At 40.5% G+C, this 22,763-nt stretch overlaps 3 protein-coding genes across 6 annotated transcripts in view; all 3 read right to left on the reverse strand.

Annotated features, from left to right (window-relative positions):
* eea1 (early endosome antigen 1) overlaps window positions 1–1,233 on the reverse strand; it is a 28,218-nt gene extending 26,985 nt beyond the window's left edge. For all 3 annotated transcript variants that reach the window (XM_079345342.1, XM_079345344.1, XM_079345343.1), the window contains exon 1: window positions 949–1,233. In XM_079345342.1, the coding sequence (XP_079201468.1) occupies window positions 949–1,047 (99 nt within the window). In that variant the 5' untranslated portion in view covers window positions 1,048–1,233. The remainder of the gene's footprint in view (window positions 1–948) is intronic.
* Window positions 1,234–10,511: 9,278 nt separating this feature from the next.
* On the reverse strand, window positions 10,512–17,269 carry sephs1 (selenophosphate synthetase 1). Its single transcript, XM_079345980.1, has 10 exons — window positions 17,170–17,269; window positions 15,631–15,753; window positions 15,402–15,498; window positions 14,344–14,447; window positions 14,044–14,151; window positions 13,771–13,925; window positions 13,553–13,643; window positions 13,358–13,457; window positions 11,736–11,948; window positions 10,512–11,330 (listed from the first exon to the last, which is right to left on the reverse strand). The coding sequence occupies exons 2-10, from the start codon at window positions 15,724–15,726 to the stop codon at window positions 11,116–11,118; spliced, it is 1,179 nt and encodes a 392-aa protein (XP_079202106.1). The 5' UTR covers window positions 15,727–15,753; window positions 17,170–17,269; the 3' UTR covers window positions 10,512–11,115.
* Window positions 17,270–18,577: 1,308 nt separating this feature from the next.
* Window positions 18,578–22,362, reverse strand: bend7 (BEN domain containing 7). Of its 2 annotated transcripts, none has more exons than XM_079346723.1 (8): window positions 22,063–22,362; window positions 21,161–21,505; window positions 20,666–20,782; window positions 20,238–20,590; window positions 19,540–19,647; window positions 19,310–19,427; window positions 19,108–19,221; window positions 18,578–18,878 (listed from the first exon to the last, which is right to left on the reverse strand). In XM_079346723.1, the coding sequence occupies exons 1-8, from the start codon at window positions 22,124–22,126 to the stop codon at window positions 18,769–18,771; spliced, it is 1,329 nt and encodes a 442-aa protein (XP_079202849.1). In that variant the 5' UTR covers window positions 22,127–22,362; the 3' UTR covers window positions 18,578–18,768. The 2 variants fall into 2 exon arrangements, with proteins under 2 accessions (XP_079202849.1, XP_079202848.1); XM_079346722.1 differs by having other exon boundaries at window positions 20,666–20,785.
* Window positions 22,363–22,763: the final 401 nt, after the last annotated feature.

The raw sequence follows: 22,763 nt of genomic DNA on the forward strand, positions 1-22,763 counted from the left end.
GGCAGCATGAAGAAAGCAAATCTGTCAGAGCACAGCAAGTGCCTGCACCTTGTGTCTATAAATTGCAACCGATAGGTCACTAGCACACAGTGTAACACACCCCCACACAGGCCCCTACGACCTCAGTCCTCATATCACATATGATCCTGAGAAGAGCCTCGGTCACTGGGCAGACATGCTGTGTTTGTGGAAATAATTTAAACTAAAACCTCTTGTATTAGAAACACATTTCTGTTTTTTAAGGTAACTTGAAGTAATGTCAATTTGATATTCAACAAAAGAAACTTTCCATTAATTGAAGGGTACACTGACATTTCTTACTGAGTGTGTAAGTGGGTTTTTTGTACTATTTTCAAATCCTTCTTTTTCTTAATGGCATATAATCAAGTGGAGACTCAATGTGAAGTGAAATGATGTCCTACAACTGTTGCAGCAGCCCTTTGCATTCTTACTAACAACATTTGAGCAAAATGTGAAACAAGACATAAACAAGGTTGCAAAAGGCATATTGTTTTTAAAAATGCACCAGTGTTGCAAGGATTAGTGATCACAATGACAGTTAGAAAATGAACAACACTACTAAACCAGCATAGTTTGAAGAGCCAAGACACAATGAGGATTCATTTTCTCTATGAAATGGGCTTTGAGTTTGTTTGTTTGTTTGTTTTTGTTTGTTTGTTTGTTGTTGTTGTTGTTTTTTGGGGGGGTGCAGAGTTTGCAAGCTTGTAGTTTAATTGATAAAACATTGTTTTAGTTAGTCCACCTCAGCACAACACACTGCGTCAGTTTCTGCGTTAGTAAACTATAACAGGTTGGGCTTTCATAAACTCGTGCACAGCTTATTAAAGTGGGAAATGCCAACACAAACGTCTATTAAAAACGCTCTTTCCTCAATGAAGACCGCTGATGAAGAACGATTTAACTTTATGGTCTGCAGACAAGTCTTACCTCGTCCTCTTTCTCACTGTTGAAACACAGACACGCTGCTCTTCTCTTGAACCCTTCGCCGTCATACGTCCTGGTCTGGTTTGGCTTAAACTTCATCATTTGTATTCGCCAAATGCCAGAAAGAGTAGAGTGGGAGTCAGGAGGAGTGAAAACGTGTTTTCACCAAACACTGAAAAGAGTCGCTCTGGCGTGTCCGACGGAGTGGAGCTTGCGACGTTGCCCACAGTCGTTTGCGTCTGTGGTTGTCGTAGTTACAACAGCTGCTGAAACAGGAAGACAGGGTGTCGCTGTCCTCGCGGAGCCTCTTTTCTATAGGTTAGGCAAAAGATGTTGATCCGATTTGTAATTGAAGCATTTCAACGTCTGTCTCGAAAACATTTCCCACAAAACGCCTGCCACGTGCAACAGCAACTTTTCAGAAGTTTCTTTTAGAAAATTGAAGACAATATGGGACTCGAGAAACGACCAATAAATTAACAATAAACGAATAAACGCACTAGAGTAAGATCAATATTCATGAATGGACCCGCATTCACAAATGTATTGTATTGTGATTTATATAAATGACTCAATCAACAAATATATTTAAAAAGAATCCAGAAACAAAATATAATATGTTTCTGAAATGTACTTCTGATTCACACACACATTGTTTAAGGCTACGTAACAGAAATCCACACCTTGGCCTATGCTATATGATATACAAATATACTGTATCTTTTTAAAAACATATTTGGATCTGGTTACATATACAAACTGTTCAATCTGCATTTACAAACTGTCTTGTGTGAACCTCACTGCATTGGTGTGGGTGATTTTTGAGACGCCCCATGTCATGGTTCGATTCACAAAGGCATTCTTTTCAACAGGGATGTCTTCTAACAAAAACATTTATTGTTATAAATCAAAGGACTTCAACATTTATCTCAAACATCAACCGTTTTAGCATTTCATTCAAAGTTGTAATTACCTCAACAACTAGGCCTACTGTGGAGACAACAAATAATAAATCTTTTGAATCATGTGACCACTATTACACGCCATGTCCGGTGTAGGTACCTGATCAGCCTGAAAGACTTCTCCATTTTCTTAAAAAAACCCCCCATCAGATATCAGTTTTCCACAAGTGAACAGTTCTGGATTCATCCACAACCCATGTTGTCATTATAGCCTTCCTAGCCAACATTAAAAGAAGTTGGATATGGTCCTTCACAGGGCTTGGTAGACTTCCCACTGTAGGAAGCAAAGAAGTGGGCCAGGAGGCAGTTGTTTTCCTATCACCATGCCTATTTCTTCACATACTGCCTTCCAAAATAATTTTCACACTCCCAAAGACATTGCATTATAGTCCCGGTATTAACTTTGCATTTGGAACAAATTAGGGAAGCTCCTGTTGTGATTTTACTATAAACATATGGAGATATGCAAGATATTGTACTGCATCTCTTTGTGTCTATTACAGATCGAAATCTTGAGGGGTAACATCAGAAATTCTTCCCATGCATTATCTATTGCCTACCTTCAGCACCATCAACCATGATGTTCTTAAGGGAGCAAGTTGATCCAAATCCAAACTCTGTAACTGAGTGTAAAACCTTGATACAAAATGTTAATTTTTTTTGTATGATCCAAGAAAAATCTTCCTAGCATGCGAACCACTATATTGAAGGTTTTTGCCTTCTTCAATAAATTGTGCCTGACTTGTAGATATTTGTAAAGTTTTAAAGATTCCATTACTGAAAGATCATGTAACTTTTTTAAGCCTGCTTTCTGCCACTGTTTAAAGTTAGGCCCTGCCCACTCCACTGATAAATCCGGGTAGTCCACCAATGTGGTAATTGCATTCAAGGGACAGTTTTCCTTAAAAATTGCCTTTAATCTTCTCTTCATCTTTATGATATTGGTTATTAACAAGTTGTCTATAACTGGAATTGGTAATAAACCAACTAGAATGCCAGACGAAACTCAGGCCTGCGTCCCTTTGGAGAACCATGATTGGTAGTTATCTAACTGGTAAACAGGTCAGAAGACTCTTACTCCCAGCATGCTTTGCAGATACTCTCAGGCGTACAAGCAACCAGGCAACCTTAGTCCCCAAAAAAGGGCTGTGTTCGGAATCCCGAGCTAGGGTCATCCATTGAACACATCTCAACGGAACTTCTCGGAGACCGTCTTTTTCATATACTGAAATGAAGATGGTATTTAGAGACTGCAAAGATTGCGTCTCATTCCGTCCTGCAAAGAACAGAACATCCACGAAGATCGCCTCGCTCGACCGAGAACACACCGACCCTGTTTATCCTCTATTATACACGGAAACAGACTGGCGATCTAGTTTGATTGTCAGACCTTTCCTCTCAATAACCAGGGACATATGGTTTACTAGTGAGGCTTAATTAGGTCTGGGCATTTAGCTTTCGAGAGAGTGTTGAATAACTGACTTAATAATGTGAAACTGTGATATGTACTATTTTTGACTACTGCGTTTTTGTTTTTTTTACGAGAGTAAAACCTATTTTTGTTTTCTTGTTTTGGGCCGCTGTGTCCCATGTGTTTTCTCTGTGAACTTTAGCATTATAGTTTGTAACACCAGTGTAAACACCATCTAACATAAATCCGGCCACTGGCTTCTGGTAGTGTAGTTAAGTATTCCCAATTTGTGTGCAAGTTTCAGACTGTGATCCAGCCTCTTCAGATGTACATTGTTTCTTCTCTACTCTCTTCATAACTAACACAAACACAAATTATGTACACACATGAGCACAAATCTGTAGTGTTCAGATGCTGAAAAAGTATAGGTCATGTTGAGACAGCTTATCTCGGTTCTGCCAGAGACACTAAATCAGGCTTGAAGACCTGTGTTCAGTGTCGACCCCGTGTCAACACACCCATGCGGGGCACATGTGGGTCAGATATGGGCTGGTGAAGGGGCCCCATCTGGGCAGCCCAGCTGGGTCCCGGTTAATTTTGTGGGGTTCCATGGTGGCCCCATGTGGGCAAGCCCAGATGGGCTCAAGGTAGGCAATACATGGGCCCTAGCTTAGACCCACATGGGCAACCCAGGTTTCTCCCATCTGGGGCCCAAACTAGCTGGGCCCCATGTGGGTCATATCTGACCCACATTGGCCCCGCATAGGTGTGTTGACAGGGTCTACTGCCCACCTACTGCCCATGTGGGGCCGAACAACGAAGCCCACTCTAAGCCCATGCCCACTCAAAGCCCAACCAGCCCAAGTGAGGCCCATGTGGGCCACAACTGTCTGTGTTTGCTGAGGACCTTCTCTCCTTCCCTGATGGAAACCTCAAAATCCTCATCCTGGACCTAAGTGCAGCATTTGATACCATCAACCACTTCTTCCTTCTCTGCCGCTTTGAAACTTTAAGTGATCCACAATTCAGGTCTTTCTCAGTCAACCTATTTCATGCTATCTCATTTCCGCTGTCATTCCGCTCGAGCTGTCAGTTTGTGCTGTCTGAGGGTTAATCAGCTGTCCTGTCAGCAGACCTCATCTAACCAATGGCACAGCGTTCCTCCCTCGTTTTCCCTCCCTTTGATAGAAGAGTTATCTTCTATCAATTCTTCTCCCACTCAGTCTCATCAAATCATCAGTTCTCCACCACCAGGGTCCTGACCCCATCGGGGGGGATCTATCCTAATGACAAGCAGAACATCATTCTCTGCCTGGCACGTGTGTGTATGTGTAAGAGAGAAAAAATGTTGGAGTGGGACAATGCACCATGTGGTCACGTGATGGCCAAGCAAACACGTACAGTTGGGGCCCATATGGGCCTCACTTGGGCTTTGGGTGGGCATGTGCTTAGAGTGGGCTTCGTTGTTGGGCCCCACATGGGCAGTAGGTGGGCAGTAGACCCTGTCAACACAACCATGCGGGGTCCATGTGGCTCAGATATGGGCTGGTGAATAGGCCCCATCTGGGCGGCCCAGCTGGGTCCTGGTTAATATTGTCTGGGCCCTGTTAAATCCGGGCCCGGTGAAATCCAATATCCAGAACATGTGTGGTGAATACAGATCTGACAAACAGCAGACGACAGGTCGACAGGCAGATGAAGGAGTAGGTGAGGTCTTGCAGGGAGCTGCAGGGAAAAAACACGAGGAAGAGAGAGTCGGCTTATATACGGACGCTAATTGATGATGAGCTGCACCTGGAAACCACACCTGCTGCAAATCTAGACCGGGGGAGGAGACACAGGAGGAGCAGACAGACAGGGGATAGTGGCTGGATCTCAAGTGTCTTATTTGCACCGAGTGTCCTCCAAGTTGTCTCCTCCACTTGCGTCTTAGTCCCACCAAACAGAGATGCACGGAGGAAACGAAGCTGAGGAGAGAAGACAGAGTAAATCCGCTTTAAGACACATGAAACGTTGTTTCCTCGACAGCGTCACATGACACAACATCAGCTGATCACGTTCAGCTGTCAATCAGCCTAACAGCTGTTTATGTCAACACAAAGATGCACTGTATTATTTCTAATCAAACACACACACTGTATTATTTCTCATCAAATACACATTTACAGTGTTTCGTCTCTTTACCTGATAACAAACACCTGAAGAACAACCTGCTGTCTACTCATAACAAAAAGGACAGTTATAGATAGATAGATAGATAGATAGATAGATAGATAGATAGATAGATAGATAGATAGATAGATAGATAGATAGATAGATAGATAGATAGATAGATAGATAGATAGATAGATAGATAGATAGATAGATAGATAGATAGATACTTTATTGATCCCGAGGACAAAAGACATTAGTTACAATACACACCCGCTGTCCCCCCTCCCCTCTCTATACAATAATCCCCCTAAAAAGATTTAGGAGCCCCTATGTGACTAAGAGTAAACATAATTACAAGATAAACCTGTGCAGTTAGCATTAGCATTGGACTTAAATTTATATAGCATAAATGTACATAGCCTTTGAAGGAGAGAAAAACATGTGCTGGTTAATAGAGACCTGTAAACAGTTAAAGAGCCTTAGAAACAAAAGTGCTGACCTTCTAGAAACTAGTTACATGTGCATGTACAGTGGTGTTTGAGGTAGTGCCAGAGTTGTGAGTACAATCATTAAACAGTCAATGCAGACAGTTAGGGATGCAGACTGGGCCATTAAAATGCTCAGCAACATAAAGGAGCAGTGATTAGCATTAAGTGTCCAAAACAATAAGGTGAAACCAGGAGTGATTAGGGTGATTGTCATTAAAGTAACCAACTATTGAGGAGCAGATTAGTATTAAGTGTCAAAGACAATAGAGTGAAATTGTGGAATTGTTGCAATCGCAACATTGCGACTTCCTGAAGGGACTGAATAGTGATTAGCTCATGTCTCCATCCACACAGTTTTTTGGAGTATTTAAACAAAGTTCAGCTTCCAAAGATGTTTTCTGAACAAAGTTCACATAAATGTAACAACCTTGTGGTTCACATTGTGTACTTTGTTTTGTTCAAAATGCATTTAGAGACTTTTGTTAAAATATAGAAAGAATGCTTATTTCACATCTTTTTGAAATTATTCTTCAAATTTTTATTGAAATTTGTGCCAAATCTTTAATTATGTCCGACTTTATGTGTGGGATTAAACCGGAGCGTCCCAGAGAAAAAACCCCACGCAGACCCAGTGTGAACACGTCAAGTCCTGACGGGCAGAAACCAGCCGGCTTCAGACTGTCAGGACTCTACATGTCCCCACTGTGCCTGCTTGGCCTGCTGCAGCCAGTGTGTCGGGGCAGCTGGAGGTTGGGGAGATGATGGAGAGGCTGAGGTGGTCACATATGGAGCAGAATCTGTTTTTTTCAGATGCTTGTATTGGCGGCAACAACTTGGAGTGAAGGCCTTCTTGATCTTCCTCCATGTAGAGATCTTCTCCTGCTTGCACAGTTTTTCCTCCTCTGCTACCGGTTTAGCAGACAGCTCCAGACTCTCCTCATGTTGAAGTCTGATCTCCTCCAGTTCCTTCTGGAGGCTCTCAGCCCTCAACCGTTGGGCCTCCTCTTGTTTTTGGAGGTCCTCTACCTTTTTCTGCATGTTCTCATTGGTCGCCTCTTGTGCTGCCAGTTCGGAGGACAGCTCCAGACTCTCCTCAAGTTGAAGCCTGATCTCCTCCAGTTCCTTCTGGAGGCTCTCAGCCCTCAACTGTTGGGCCTCCTCTTGTTTTTGGAGGTCCTCTACCTTTTTCTGCAGGTTCTCATTGGTCGGCTCTTGTGCTGCCAGATTGGAGGACAGCTCCTGACTCTCCTCAAGTTGAAGTCTGGTCTCCTCCAGTTCCCATTCCGGAGGTTGCAGCCTTTGTGGGCTGCATTTTAAGACCGATTACGTCACACTGGCGCGACAAGTGCTGTCCCAATTCAGCGGTTCCTTCGAATGCAGCCTTCCTTTCCCCGATTTTGGAGGCTTTGGCTAGATCTCAAGTGTCTTATTTGCACCGAGTGTCCTCCAAGTTGTCTCCTCCACTTGCGTCTTAGTCCCGCCCAACAGAGATGCACGGAGGAAACGAAGGAGAGGAGAGAAGACAGAGTAAATCAGCTTTAAGACACATGAAATGTTGTTTCCTCGAGCGTAACATGACGCAACATCAGCTGATCACGTTCAGCTGTCAATCAGCCTGTTAGTGCCATTTTCTATTTTTTGCTATTTGAATTGAGATTTAGATTATTATTGTTTTAATTTACATTTAATAATGTGTCTGGGAGAGGAGTGTGTGCGAGCCAGTAGGTGGAGCTCTAGCGCAACTTGTGGAGTGAAAACTCTGTATAATGCGTTGGCCTGTTGCTGTCTGTGTTAAAAATAAAGACGGGGCGAACGCACTGTTTTCTACCATCATGTAAAATAATACACACGCGTAGGGACTCGTTCTTCCCATCTGGAGTGGTTGATTGTATTAATATGTAAAGAAAATTCTACTGATACTTGAAGGAATATTTAGCCACTTCACAGCCTAACAGCTGTTTATGTCAACACAAAGACGTACAGTATTATATCTAATCAAACACACACACGCTGTATTATTTCTCATCAAATACACAGTTAGTGTTTCGTCTTTACCTGATAACAAACACCTGAAGAACAACTTGCTGTCTACTCATAACCAAAAGGACAGTTTCTACTGACTAGAAGATTTCATTTTGAATTGTCTATTTATTATTATAATACAGTTTTGACTTAACCTAGCCTGTATTTAGACAACGAACTCTGTATTTTATAAACAGATATTTATGTGTCAGGAATATTGAAAATTAGAATCTAAATGATGAAACTTTGTGAAGATAAATAAGTAAGAATATAAAACGGACTCCCTCTTCATCAAACTGTCATCCTCATCATCTTCAGACATTCAAACAGTCTGAGGGATGATGAACAGAACATGAAGGATGTATTGATTTGATAGAAGTTATAGAGCTTCATATCTGGTTGATAATCTTCATGTCAGACTCTTTTTAATCCCAGCTCATCACAGACCGACTCTTTACAAACTCACTGATGTTCATCATCTGTTTAAATGTCCGACGCTCCATTTAATGTCTTTTTAATGTCCGTCTTTTCTCTGGTATTAAACTCTGCTCATGTTGAGAAGTTTAACTGAATTCTGATCCTGTGCAGCGTCCAATCAATGAGTGATATACGAGAAGGGGGCGTGTCTGTCAGTGAAAAGACTTCCGTGAAGTCGGCTCTCGTGTCTCCTCGGTCATCGCTCCTCGGATCAGCCTCCTCGCTCCTCGATCCTCTCTCCTCCGTTCGCTATAAGAGCTTTGGGACGATCCTCAACATGGCGGCTTTGGAACTACTTCCGGTTCGGCCGAGGACCGACGAGACTGCAAATAAGGGACTTGGGATCCACCCAGTGTGGTCTAGTGGCCGTGTACTCGGTTCTACACACAGCAGGACTGCTTTTGGATTTCACCGGGACTGTTGCTTGGATTTACATTGCTGCACTGTTCACGGACAAACGTGGGACTTTTGCACATTCAATTCATATAATGTCTATGGGCTCAACTTTCATGGCACCCCAACGGAAGGGTCCTACAAAGTGGGACGGTATGGATCGGTTATTTGGGAATCTTTCCGGGGATTAGTCTATGGAAACGCAGCAAAATGCGCACCGTACCGAGACGAACCGAGCCGGACCGCTCGGTGGAAACGGGGCTCAATTTCTGTCTGTTGATTAAAATGTGTTGAATGCTGCACTGAGGTCTAAAAGCAGGACGACTGCTATCTACAATCATTCTTATCAATGAACGAGCAGTTGATTAAAAACAATTTTCTCTGAAATTTTGCTTAAAAAGGGTAGGTTGGAAATTGGCCTGTATTCATTCAGCTTACAGGGGTTAAGATTTGGGTTTTTTTAGGAGAGGTTATACTAAGGAGGTTTTAAAAGATGTAAAGAAAATGCCTGAGCTAATAGAGGTGTTAATAATCCTTGTAACTTCTTTTGAGAGAATATGAAAACAGGACTTGAAGACAGTTGTGGGGATTCAATCCATTGCACATGAGGGAGACTTAATCGAATTGACCACATCACCGATGTCATTTTGAGTCATCACAAAGGATGACATTGTTTCTTGAGGCCGATGTGCGGGGCGATCCCTGGGAGTGTGACCTACTGGAGTTCAAATATTCTCTCTGATAGAGACCACTTTTTCTTTAAGAAGTGGGCAAATTCTACGCATTTAAAAGTTGTTAATTTCTGTACTAAAAGGTGAGGGATTTAAAATTCTGTTGATGGTTGAAAAAAGCACTTATGATTATTTTGAATATCTAAAATGATCTTGGAGAAATGGGCTTGTCTCTCCTACCTGCATTATTATAAATCAAAACTTGAGCTATAAAAATTTTAAAATTAACATGAACTTGCTTTTCCTCTATTGTCTCCCAGCTAGGACACGATGGAGAGACTGTCTCTTGGCTGGCCTGGGAATGCCTTGGGGTCCCACCGGAATAGCTGGAGGAAGTGTCTGGGGTGAGGGAAGTCTGGGCATCTCTGCTAAGACTCCTGCCCCCGTGACCCGGCACTGGATAAGTGGTGGAAAATGGATGGATGGACATATGACATTTAAAAAAATGAAATGGAGAAAATAAGAATAAACCTTAAATATTGCTTATTTTTCAGATAACAGAACAGAACAGACTGTCTTGCTGTCTGATAAATAACACTGTGAGGTGGTCAAATACCAATCTTAACAGAGTGGGTCTCTGGTAGCAGATGATTTAATTTTAATCATCTAAATAGAAATAAGCCTTTAATATACAGTACTTTAAGTTCCATATTTCAGATAGCTTTTCATTTTGAAACGTCACATCAAAATGTCTTGTTTTCCCTCATCAGTGGGGAGATTTTAAGTTGATTTTTTTTTTTAGGCGCTCCTCCTGTAATGCTCCTACTACATGTACTACAAATAACTTGAGGACTGACTTGGCCATCATTTCTGAGGTGGAGAAAAAACCCCAAAAAAACCCAATGTGCATTTACTGTTGTAAAAAGATATATTGTCACATCTGGCTGTGTTCACGAATGCAGCACCCATGGTGCAAACAAACACAATCTTCTATTTGAATATTTATTAGTTTAGGAGGGGGCAATACAAAAAGTCAAAGTAATAAAAAACAAACCATTCCGGTCTCACTCAGTTTCTTTCAAGGCATCAGTTACATCAATTACCTAAAACTAAGCTTTTTAACTGTACAAAGTGAATGGACAAACAAAAACAACGTTACACAGGTCACTTGCTGGATGAGAGCAGATTCTAAAAGACCCAAAGAGGCAACAGACAACAGACTTCCTAGGATTCAAATTGAATCAACCGTATGTCTGAATGTATCAACAGCACTCTCTACTCGGAAGCTGCCTGGCATTCACGCAGATAAAACAAAACAATGAAACAGACACAAAAGGCAAATGGATTTTAAGTATGCTCTATTTTTTTCATGTGGATAATGCAGGTAGAGTCCACTTAGAGATGTCATGCCCCTTTGAGCCACTGTGTGGGGCTGTTTTTCACGTGGATACACATCAACACAGTCTTTTCTGTGCAAGTACTACTTTGTGTATATATTTCAACACTCTAGGATGTTTTTGCAGTTTATGAATCTAAAATCAGATCTTCTGGGTTCCGGTTTTGATGCAGCAAAGTGTGTGTGGGGGGGGGGATTAAGAGGTTGCACCAGGAGTCGGGTTGACATTCTGCGTGGCTGCTTGTGGTGCCACCTCTATGATCCGGGGTTTGTCAATGATGCGAGCAGTGCGGTTTCCTTTCTCTACAATCCCGATGATCCATGCTTGGTGGCCCTCGCCGTATTTTGGGGATTTGATCTCTGCACAGAAACGTGCAGCCTGCTCCCGAGGCAGACAGATAAGCAGGCCTCCTGTAACAGAAGGGGATTTTGTCACAAAGGGCTTACATGAGATTTTGAATTTGCAGTGAAACCAATACCAAGTTCTCGGGAGTAATCACTGGGGGTAATAAATTATATCATTCTAACTGTCATGCTCATTTTTTCCTCTTAACCTTTTCCCGAGTTAATACTGATCCAATGACAGTCCCCACCTATTGTGGTTCTCGGTTCTTCATTCTAACCAAAAAAGACCACAAGAGACTCCATCATGGACGATGTAGCTTCATTCACTGAAAAAGCTTTACTTTCTAGATCTATACCATTTCTTTTAATTTGTTTTGATCACCTGTAAATCTGTTTTTGAAGATTACTCTACTTAAGTGCCATAAAAAGGCTTCAGAAAAAAAAGCCTCGTGTATTCATGCAAAAACATACCTGACGTTTCTGGGCAGGTTCCATGCATGAGTCCAAACATGTTTCCACAGGCCTTAGAAACAGCAGCCATCTTGGCGAGCACTGGGAGGTTATGGATAACGAATGACACTTCACTTCGTTGTTGCCTTGCAAGCGTCTGTGCGTGTCCGAGGATGCCAAACCCTGTGATGTCTGTCGCTGCGTGAGCGTTGAAGGTGTGCATTAGACCAGCGGCTGTAGAGGACCCACAGAGAATGAGATGGATTTAAAGAAGGGATCTAAATGATTAAGTTGAATGAGTGTGCCGAATAATATTACAGATTTGAACATTTCAATGTCAACAAAACAAAACCTTTATTAAATTCTGAATCATAAAACAAAAACACTTATCGCTATACATCCTGGGTTTTGTTAATACAAGGCTTAATACATTGCAAGTAGTACTGTAAAATATAAACTATACAGTAGATAGGGATGTAACGAATAACTCAACTCCTGATACAATTCACGAAAAGATTCTTTCACGATTTATTTTACAAAATGAGACAGAAGAAAAATTATGACTAAAAAAAGATTCCTTTATTTTTTCCTGAAAACACTATTGCACCTCTTAATCGGTTTCTCTCACGCTCATTTGGGCGAGCAAGGCGACAAACCTGCTTGTTAGTAAAGGTTTGGTCTCCACAACAGCTTGTTACAACCAATCGCCTCTGCTCTACAGCTGCTGACAGGGTCCGAAAATTAACTTTTTGACCGGTCAAGGTGGCGGGTAGATGAAAAAATTCACCGGCCAAACGTACATCTTAACAGCCGAAATGACAAATTCTGGTTTTGTGTCACATACACATCTTTTACAGTACATTCAACTGAGAAAGAATAAATCACAGATTTAAGTCACCGATTTAATAATTTTGTCAGATCAGGAAATATATATTTGCTGGCCTTTATTTTTTAAATAGATAGACACCAGAACCCCCTCCCCCTCCCCAGCACTACAACATTACAGACTAAAAACTAAAATCCCTCAGAGAATATAACATTATTCTTCCACAAAACAAGTTTTCTCTTGATTTATCTCTGACAACATTTGACCCTTCATATAACCAGCCTGTTCATTATTAGACGTGTGTATCTCTGACTGCTCCTGCTGCGCGTGCATTTAGAATGCACTATATCTGCAGTGTTTATAACTCAGCACTGTTTCACAGAGTCTAAGAGGAGACGTTCACAGACTACAGCAACTTTTAGTGGACGTTTCCATCGTTATATTCGCTGCAGACCCGGTGAGGATGAACGGAGAAAAGTCAAACCAAACGTTTGACCTGATCACATGTTTCCGATTAGGGGTAGAGACCCAGGCTCGCTCAGTTGATGGATCACACATCAACTGAGTGCTGATGCACTATAAGTTAAAAGGGGCGCACGTGTGTGTGTGCGCGCTTTTGCGCTGAATATATGTCAGTGTGTCTCAGACTCTCAGCATGCTCCATGCTACTCAGCCAGTGAGGGTGCAATATAGCCTTGCTGCTACAGAGGCTGCTGCCATTTAAACAAATAAAAAAAAGTCTCCATTCAACAGCTAGAAGCCTGACAGCTAATAGAGTAAGTAAATCAATTATTAGGACACACAAAGAGCATAATACCTGTCCTATTGAGTCGAGCCATGTTCATCATGGCCTCATGGTATGCCAGCTCGACATCTTCCTGAGTTACCACCAGTTTGATCTTGTTCCACTTCTCAGGCTAAGAGATGGGAAAAAAGTATACAGGCTGATGGTATGAGTATATATAAATCAAAACATTTCTGGGACAAATCATGTGTGAGTAGAAAACCTTACAATATCGAGCCACTGGTGTACTGCAACGGCCACTTGTGTTCCAAGAGGCTTGGTCAACACCAACACGTCTCCTGGTACTGCATTGTCAGGCCTTAGAGAAACACGACCGTCAAAATTATCTGATCAACATGTGATAACAATGACACATTCTTGGAAGACAAATTGAGAAGCACAAACATAATAAGGAAGAAAATATAAAGTAGAAAATCCTAACATACATGATAAATTCGTTTGGCTGGCAGACTGTTGTTGCAACCCCTCCCATCACCACCCATGGGTTAAGCACTGTTTGTCCTCCTGTTACAGATGTGCCTGCCTCCTCTGACGCATCTTTGAATCCCTGGATGACCAGTGGCATTACTTTATCTCTCTCCTGTAAAGACCCAGGGCACGACATAATGAAGATATCATTCTGAAAAGTTCTTACCTAAAATGCTTTGCACTTTCAGATTATGATGAAGAGTCAAACATGAATATGACATGAAGCTCACCTTCTCTGACATTTTGTTGCTGACTCCGAGAAGCATCAGCATGTTGTCACACTCTGTAACTCCCATCGCATACAGGTCACTTAGAACGTTGGCACAAGCAATTCTTCCCTACAGCATAAAAATACTGGTAATTTAGTGCATGAAGTGTTTAGTAGTAAAGTAGATCAACAATAGACTCAAAACGAAAGATAAACAAAGAACAATCATTTGGGCATCTGTTCAATGGGCACTTGAATGTAAAAACAATTGGATCCCTTTGAGACCAAAGTAATATTCATTAAAAAAAAATCTGAATCATACCATCATGTAGGGGTCGTCTACAATGGGGTAGATGTAGTCTGTCGTTTGGACCAGAGAAAGGCCTCCATGTCTGAGGGGAATCACACATGTGTCCATGCCTATGCCTTCAAAAACAAAACAACAGTCAAATTATGAAACCCTCTATGTTGTAATATGTAACTGTGCATATGCAGTCTTTAAAGGGACATAAGGCATCATTAGGTTGTGCAGAGTTTGGCTTAAACAGAAAAACTAATTATCAAATGACTTTCCTGTGTTTACTCTAACAGCCCATTTCAAGTCTGATGCTTCGGTTTGACTATGTGGCAATTCGGGTTTAAAAAAAAAATATATATATACATTTTAGGCGGCAAAATGTAAGAACACACGTGATGAGTGATTTAATTGTTCAGTATTGCATTAATTATATGAGGTACAATACATAAACATATATCCAAGAGTACATATAAGCTTTAACTTACAGTTTCTACATCTATCTTCAATTTTGCACAACACCTGTCCCTCTTGAATCAAAAGTAAATGGTAGCAGTTAGCTAGCTTAGCTTCTTCTCACAACATAGAAGAATGATAAAGCACTACTGCAATACTATAGTCTCTATTAACAAGGTCAAATGGAAACATGCTAAATGAGAAAGCATTGATTCTTTGCTAGATTTTTTTGATTAACGGATCAAATTTTAAGATGTTTTTAGCCTTGTTTTGTAGTACTTGTTTCCCTGATCAAAGTCTCCACCCTCAGAAATGTTGGGTTTGAGAATTATCAATCAACAGCACTACATCATTGTGGAAGGAAAGTTAAAAAAAATCTCATTTGCAGAAACTATGTTTTTTATAGTGCCACTGAAAAAAACTGGTTTCAACTGCAAAGTAGATTTCCCGTCACACCTTAAGGAGCATCACATGAAGGCATTCATTTATAATAACTTATTTCTCTTACCTAAGCTAATGCTATGTACGATAACATTGGATGTCGTAATAATTGTCCTTGTGGTCTAATGTTTATTGTTGACTTTCAAAGCAACATGCACTTAATAGTGCTACATGCAGATCATAATTACCTAATCGAGGCATAACTGCCCCCAGAAACTGTTCATCCTCCTGGTAGTGGTTCTCCTGCAGGGTTTCTAGCAGCTTCTGTAACACCTCTTGAGGTACCTGTGACAGAAAACAATGACAACATTTGGAATCATTATTTTCATGCCACATTTCTACACCGAATGAATATTAACTTATCAAATTAGCAATACAAAGACAATAATGCATTCAAATGTAAAAAGAAGAACCAACCTTGCAGCCTGTGCCCTTGAGTTCTGCAAAGCGTGTGAGCCTAAAGTTTTTGTCCAGCTCATAGCTTTCAGGGTTAAAGGACTCCCTCACCGACATGACTGAAGAAAGTCTGGGCCCTCACCACTAGAAACACATCAATGAACAGCACAGAAACATTACAATGTTGATTAGAGATGCTGTTTGGATATAAAAATGTTAAAAACAAAAGCACAGCCTTTAAATGATCAAATATAACCTGTCATCAAACTCCATTACTTACATCATTTATGCATAACGGAGCTAATTTCTTACTGCGTAATGCAGTTAGAAATGAGCTCAATCACTTCAATCCTCAGCAACAGAACAAAAGTTAATTCTGGTTTTAAGTAGCTCATTATGGGTTTTATAGATTGTGTCAGACCGCTTGTATTAAACAACAATTATTTTGATTGAACAAATGGGATTTTTTAACAATAGAAAAAATAGAAAAAACACTCCAATTCCTTTTCAGTGTTTTAACTGCACAAAACACTAAAAACAAGAAATTAGTTTCAATTCAGTTATTCAGTCTAAAATTATATAGGAAATCCTCAATCTTCTTTGATCTTGCAAATGAATTGCTCCATCGTTTCTCTATGTGACTGATTAATTTGATTTAAAATAAATAAATAAACAGCACATCCCAACGCTTAGCCAGTGACACACAACTGACAACACAGACTCCCATTAAGCATCGCGGATCGTTGCTGCTATTTTCACTTTCAGCACAAATAAAATTAATGGGACCCCAAAGTAAAAAAAACAAAAACGCACGCTTGTCTAACAGTAAGGTAAGTCTTTACAGTAAATTGCTGCATATGAACCCCTTATTGCTCTTTGAAAAAAATTATCAATCACAAAAGGGCACAAAAACACAGTGGGAGTGTTCAAGAAACAAAATGCTGCCAAGTTTATTGAACCTAGAAACTGGCTAACATTAAAAGTGCAGATAAACTCATCTGTTTGAACAATAAACACAAAGTATTAAACAACTTGGAGAACTGTGCACTTACAGTGACATCTTTTATTTATTTATTTTTACATTGTTTTAGATGTAACTCTAGTATTTGTTTCAATGCTAGCTCTTGCTTGCAAACGCTGATCCATTCATGACATGATAGACATAAGCAGCTCAGTGTGTGCAACAAAGACCCCCGTCTGTCCCAGTCCACTACCAGTGTTTAAACACAAACTGTGCATGACGTTGCTTAAATGGGATACATAGTAGTAAAACACTGCGCCAGGTGGGTGCACATGTAAGTTAAAAAGTTGCCGAAGAGCGCCGAATAAAAATGTCGGCGGCGGAAAAAATTAACCCTTTCCTGTCCTGCGCCATGCGATGTGTGCAACATCAGCGTTCGTATCAATAAAACAACCCTAAACATGCAACTAGTGCAAAGTTTATATTGATATGGTGTATAACAAGTGTTTACAATTGCCCTAAATGCTATTTTAGGGCCAAAGCGGAGTTATATTCTTGCAACATTTCCCCTTTAATTGCTCTGACCAGTTTATCCTTACCAGCTTCACGTTAGCGGTGGATCCCTACAGAAGAGCGGGGAAGGCACCAGAATGCATTGGGGCTAGAACTGGGCGTCCTCTGAGAATGCCTGACGAAAAATAACGTCTAGTTATCTCCTAACTCAAAATGTCATGTGACAAATACTCGAGCTGTCAAATTATATAGCATGTATTTAGATAATAATATGCATACAACCAATGTTTGTCTTTTTAAACTAATTAAAGATTTATAATACAGACAGGACATCTGTAGGATCTCAAAGGGTCCTCGGCTTGCACGGTGGTGGCTTTGACATCCCCTTTAATGAGCTGAGAAGTCTGGCAACAAAATCTGTACAATGGAGTGTACCTTTAATTTACTCTTCCCTCCAATTGCACCAGAACAACACAACAATGCATAGAAGTGTAGGTACTTTATAATCACGGGAATTAAGAACCGACAACTATGAACGTATGCTTAGATGGGAATGTTTATTCTACAACAAATGTTTTCCCCCGCAGTGCTTTGTTCCATCAGAACAGCATTATGTTAGTTTGAAGTGATGATCATCTCATTTTATTCTCCAACATATAAAATACACAAAACCAAATCGTAAAAAAAAATACGTTTAATGTTGGAAACAATGTCAACTTTATCCACATTGAGTGATTTTCCATCAAAATGATAACAATAGTCGAACAATAATCTGCATAGAAATTATATCTGCCTTGTGCGGAAAAATAATAAAGTTTCATTAAGTATAAAGTAACGTTAATGAATTTAAATAAGCAAACCTGGTAAAACAAACAAATCCACTAAAAAAAGTCCAATATTTGGTTTAGATGTAACAGAATTGGATGCTTGACAGCACATTGTACCTGGAATGAAGTAGGCCTGCCACCAGTCACTTAAAGGCACAATTCAGGATGGACAACTCTCTGCAGAAGTGTTGCCTATTTTTTCTAAGATAAATAAATACTTCAGAGTTACAGTAGGCTATTTCTCTCCATGTAGACTTGTGAATAATCCTGAAAATGACACGTGGGAAACAGATGTATCAAAACATATACTTTGACAATAAGTTACTTCAAAATATGAAAGTGACCTGACAAAACGAGTTTGCTGTCTACCACAAAAAAATCTGAGACCCCAATATTCTTTATTTAGTTTTTTCCCCCTTTACATCAGTTGCACAAAGCACAGTCAAGCTGCAAAAGAAATATTCTAAATTGCAAAATGAATCAGGTTGGATAAATAAAAGAGACAATAGAACTGCTTTAAAGGCCATTGTGGCAGCCCTGTAATTAACCGGTCTTGTTCGCTACAGTCACCTCCAGACTTGCAGGCCTGTTGTGGTTGCATCCTATGAAAAAAAGGAACAAGGAATGTTAATTTAAGATTAGAATTATCAAAAAGCCCCAATGAATTTGTTCATGAAAATGTATGAAAATAGCCTTCCTCATAGAGGGGATAGTGCATGCAGGTGTTAAGGTCATAAACTGACATTTTGGGAAGCTGCGTGACAATGTCTGATTTTACAGTGCCAGCATGACAAAGACAGTGAGCCAGAAACACCAGCATGTGAAAGTGAGGTTGTGAAAGGTAAAGACAATGTGGGCTCAGAGGAGGCTAATGGATTGGAAGATTATGTTAGATTGGGTGCAGAAATTAAGAGAAAGGCTCATACTTGTCGAAGGTCTATTTAAGACTTCTTCTGCTTCTACACCTTCTGCAATCCCAAAAGTAGAACAACGTAAACCTCTGACACATTCAGAAAAGTACAACTCTTTGACTGCTAAACTTTGTATTTTACTTTTACCATTCAACGATAAAAATCAATTAACTTACAATAAATACTCTTAAATCCCTTTTGCATATTAAAACAGGATTAAGGACTTAACCAAACATGCTGGATATAACATAAAGAAAACATTTATTAGCCTGTACTCAGTCATTACCTCTTTTCAGCCTTCTCCTGGCAAGTTTGATCTGATCTTGAAGGATCTGAACCCAGTCCCGAGGCCCGGGCATTTTCTCTATTCTATGTTCGGAGCAGTATTTCTCTGTAAACACTGGACATAGTACAAAGAACATTCATGTCTCCTGTGTCATTCTTTTATGCAAATATGACTCAAGAAATATGTTTAATCCCCCCCATACCTTTAATGGCACCCACAATATTCTGGTCCAAACCCTTACGGTTGTCATTGAGGCCTCTCTTCCTTTTACCATTTGGTAAGGAATTAGCCAGAATAGCATCATCAAAGAAGGCACACACCTAAACATACAGCAGCTCTATATTAAATAATTTCTGAGTTTTTAGCTAATGAGTGAAATTGATACCACATAACTGTAAAATTAACGAAAGACATAAAGCAAATGATTCCCACCAGTTTGCGGAACAGCAGGCTTCCAGAGCGTGTATAGTTCACAAGAATTGAATCCAGCTGAGCCTTTGATATATATACGTCATAATTCTCGGCAAGACGTACCTCAGGCTGAAAGAGAAACAGAGAGTGACAATTGTGACATTTTAAAGTACAATGATGTGCTATAACAAAAGAAATTCAGTTTGAAAAGACAAAGAGACAACACTTGCAGCCTTTGATTGTTTTTGTAGATGTTCTTATAAAATCCCTTTAGGAAGATTATACAAAAACAGTGGGCAATACATTACATTTTTCTGTCTAATTTTTTTCTTTCTAACTTTCATTATGCTATATTAGTTTTAAGTCTAACTGCTAATGCTAACTGCACAGGTTTAACATATAATTATGTTTATTCTTAGTCACATAGGGGCTGCTATATCTTGTTTGGGGGATTTTGTATACAGGGGGGGGGGACAGCGGGTGTGTATTGTAACTAATGTCTTGTGTCCTGCCTGTCTGTATAATGCTACTGGATGCCTTGAATTTCCCTCGGGATCAATAAAGTATCTATCTATCTATCTATCTATCTTCTTCCCTATAATTTTCTTTTTCTTGTTTTAAGATATTACATTTACCTTTATCTGGGAATAGTACAATAAAAAATAAAGAGCTGAAGCACAGAAAATATACAGAATCATGTATGCTAACATTCAGATTACCTCTAACAACTGAGGCTCCTTCATTAGGTTTAGTTGAACATTGTGTGTGTTGTCTATAGTTACTGGATTATTCTGACATGGCAGCACAGAAATCTCAGAGCAAACAGGATGACTGTTTGATGTCGATGAGTTTTGCTCTTTCTCACAGCCCTCCTTGTCTTTAGCATCTGCAGGCACAGTTATATAGGGGGAAGCCTCCAGAGGGGCAGGAGTAGCTCTTCTAGCACTAGGCACAGTGAGCGGTGCCACTTTGTAGATTGGTCTCCTCTTGCGGGGCCTACAGCGAGCAGTGGGGCCCTGACTAAGACGAGGTTGGCATGGTGATGCTGCTTGTTCCTGTTTTTCCAAGGACACTATAAAAAAGGAAACACATTATATATTTCTCATTCAAATGTTTTTCAGACTGTGAAAGCGTTTGATCAACTAACCTTTTTGATTCTGCATCAGATTCCTCATGGCACATAGTTCCTGCAAAATGGCCTGCAAGGTGCCCTTACAGTTACACATACAGCACGGGGTGTCTGCCTCCACAGGAGGGAGAACATCTGCTGAAAAGCCATTCATATGTTGATTATAGTTACTGTCCCAAACATGCATGTAAAATAATACCTTCTTGCTTTTTCTCTGACAAGGAAATGTAAAACATTTCTGGATTAGTGTGCAAGGCATGTTGTGGTAGATGTTCACCAATGAGTCTGGATTCTGCTCAAGGTTTCTGTCTGTGAAAAGGTTGTTTTTTAATTGCCTCAAAATAGTAACAAAATCCTTGCTCATGGTAGAGGCTCTCTTTTCATAATTCTACTAAGTAGCTATACAGAAAAAGTCATGAGATGACTTAACACCAGGTCTTTCTGTTGGCACATTTCTGACATATGTCTTATAGAGAAGTGTTGCATTTCTTGACTTTCGCTTTTGTTGTATACCGTTAGCTTCATTTCTTTTAATCAGATCCTTGGTGGTGTTGTTGAGGTTCCTCATGGCTTTGGAGCGGGTGCTGTACTGGCTACAACCTGGACCATTTTGGATGGAGGTGGATATGGATGAAGTTGAAGGCCCTGGCTCCCCTGCAGAGCTCCAGCTGTTACTCTGTTGCTCCTCTAAGGCCGCAGGCTGATGAACCCAGGTCAGAGGCCTGTCTTGGGGCTCCTTTGCCAAGCTGTCCTGCTCTGCTCCCACACGCTGATAAAACCTGCCAGTCTTATCACTAAGAAGCCTCATCATTCCTGTGATTTGCTTCTTGATCTCCATGCCTTCATCTCCAACCAAAACTATGGTGAGAGAGAAGTGTGGGGGTAAGTCAAATTTACCGTATCACTGCATTAATTGTTACAACGACACACCATCAAGCACAGCAGCATCCATGGTCACTCTATTGGCAACTTTAGGATTGGAATTCATATAAAGACTGAAAGAAAAGTGGCCCCCCCCCACCACCACCACTACCAATCCAAAAACTACCACCTGTAGGTAGTATTCAGAAGTGTAGTCAAGAGAGGTGGCCTATAGTGCTAAATCTTTGGCAAAAAGTGAAAAATTCAGCTGCAGTAGTCTAATTGACTAATATTTTTGGGATATTCTCATTTTCTTTATTCAATTTTTGCATCTACAATATTGAAGATGTCTATATCTTTTGCATACTATAATCATTTACATAGCTAATGGCCAAGACAGAGGCAAAGACTGTGGGCATTGTCTTCACCGTAGCTTTTGTTTACAGAGCCGTCTCTGCTGGCACACAGCGCCAGACAAACACCAGACAGAGACGCGCGTCTTGGAGGGGCTCGCATCATTCATTCATTCAGCAGCAGCAGCAGCAGCAGCCTACCTTCATCCGTGACCAGTTTAAAGCTCTGTGACTTCCTTCTCCTCTTTCTTTCTCCAAACTCCATCTTCGGGATGTAGCCTCTATTCTCGAGTAAGTCGTTCGGTGGAAAATCGCTCCTCAGAAAGACGAGCTCAATGATAGACTCCGCGGAACGACTGTCCGTCTGCCTTATTAATCAGTTAAATTTCTCCTCAGGCTGCGCTAAACATTATGTCATCGGCTGGTTTTTATTGTATTAAGCTTAAGTAAACCTCAGATGCGATTGTATGACCCATACCTCGTCCCTGTCAAGATGCGGGCTCCCCTCTGACCATGTAAATACATTAATGACTTTATTATTAAAAATTCGTCACATATCCCTTTGCGCCACCTGATGGTATGTTCTCATCTAAAAGGTCGAGTCACAAATTTGCTACTAGTGTCCAGACAAAGGAATGGCCTTATAGAACAAATGAAACCTTGGTGACTGACAATAAACTTTCCGTCTGGAGTCTTAAATATAGGCGATAGTCTTCATGTCAAATTGCCTATATAGTCCAAAATTGCCTATAGATATATATATATATATAAAACCTTCAATAACCACCTTTTATTTCTGAGTCCCAAGTGTGTGTTCAACACGACTTTAACTCTGGGTTGTTTGATAATTTTGTTAATGTCAAAATTATTTAAAATGACCAGACTAATACCTTTATGGCATG

The sequence above is a fragment of the Symphodus melops genome, assembly GCF_947650265.1.
Source record: "Symphodus melops genome assembly, chromosome: 6".
Lineage (NCBI taxonomy): Eukaryota > Metazoa > Chordata > Actinopteri > Labriformes > Labridae > Symphodus > Symphodus melops.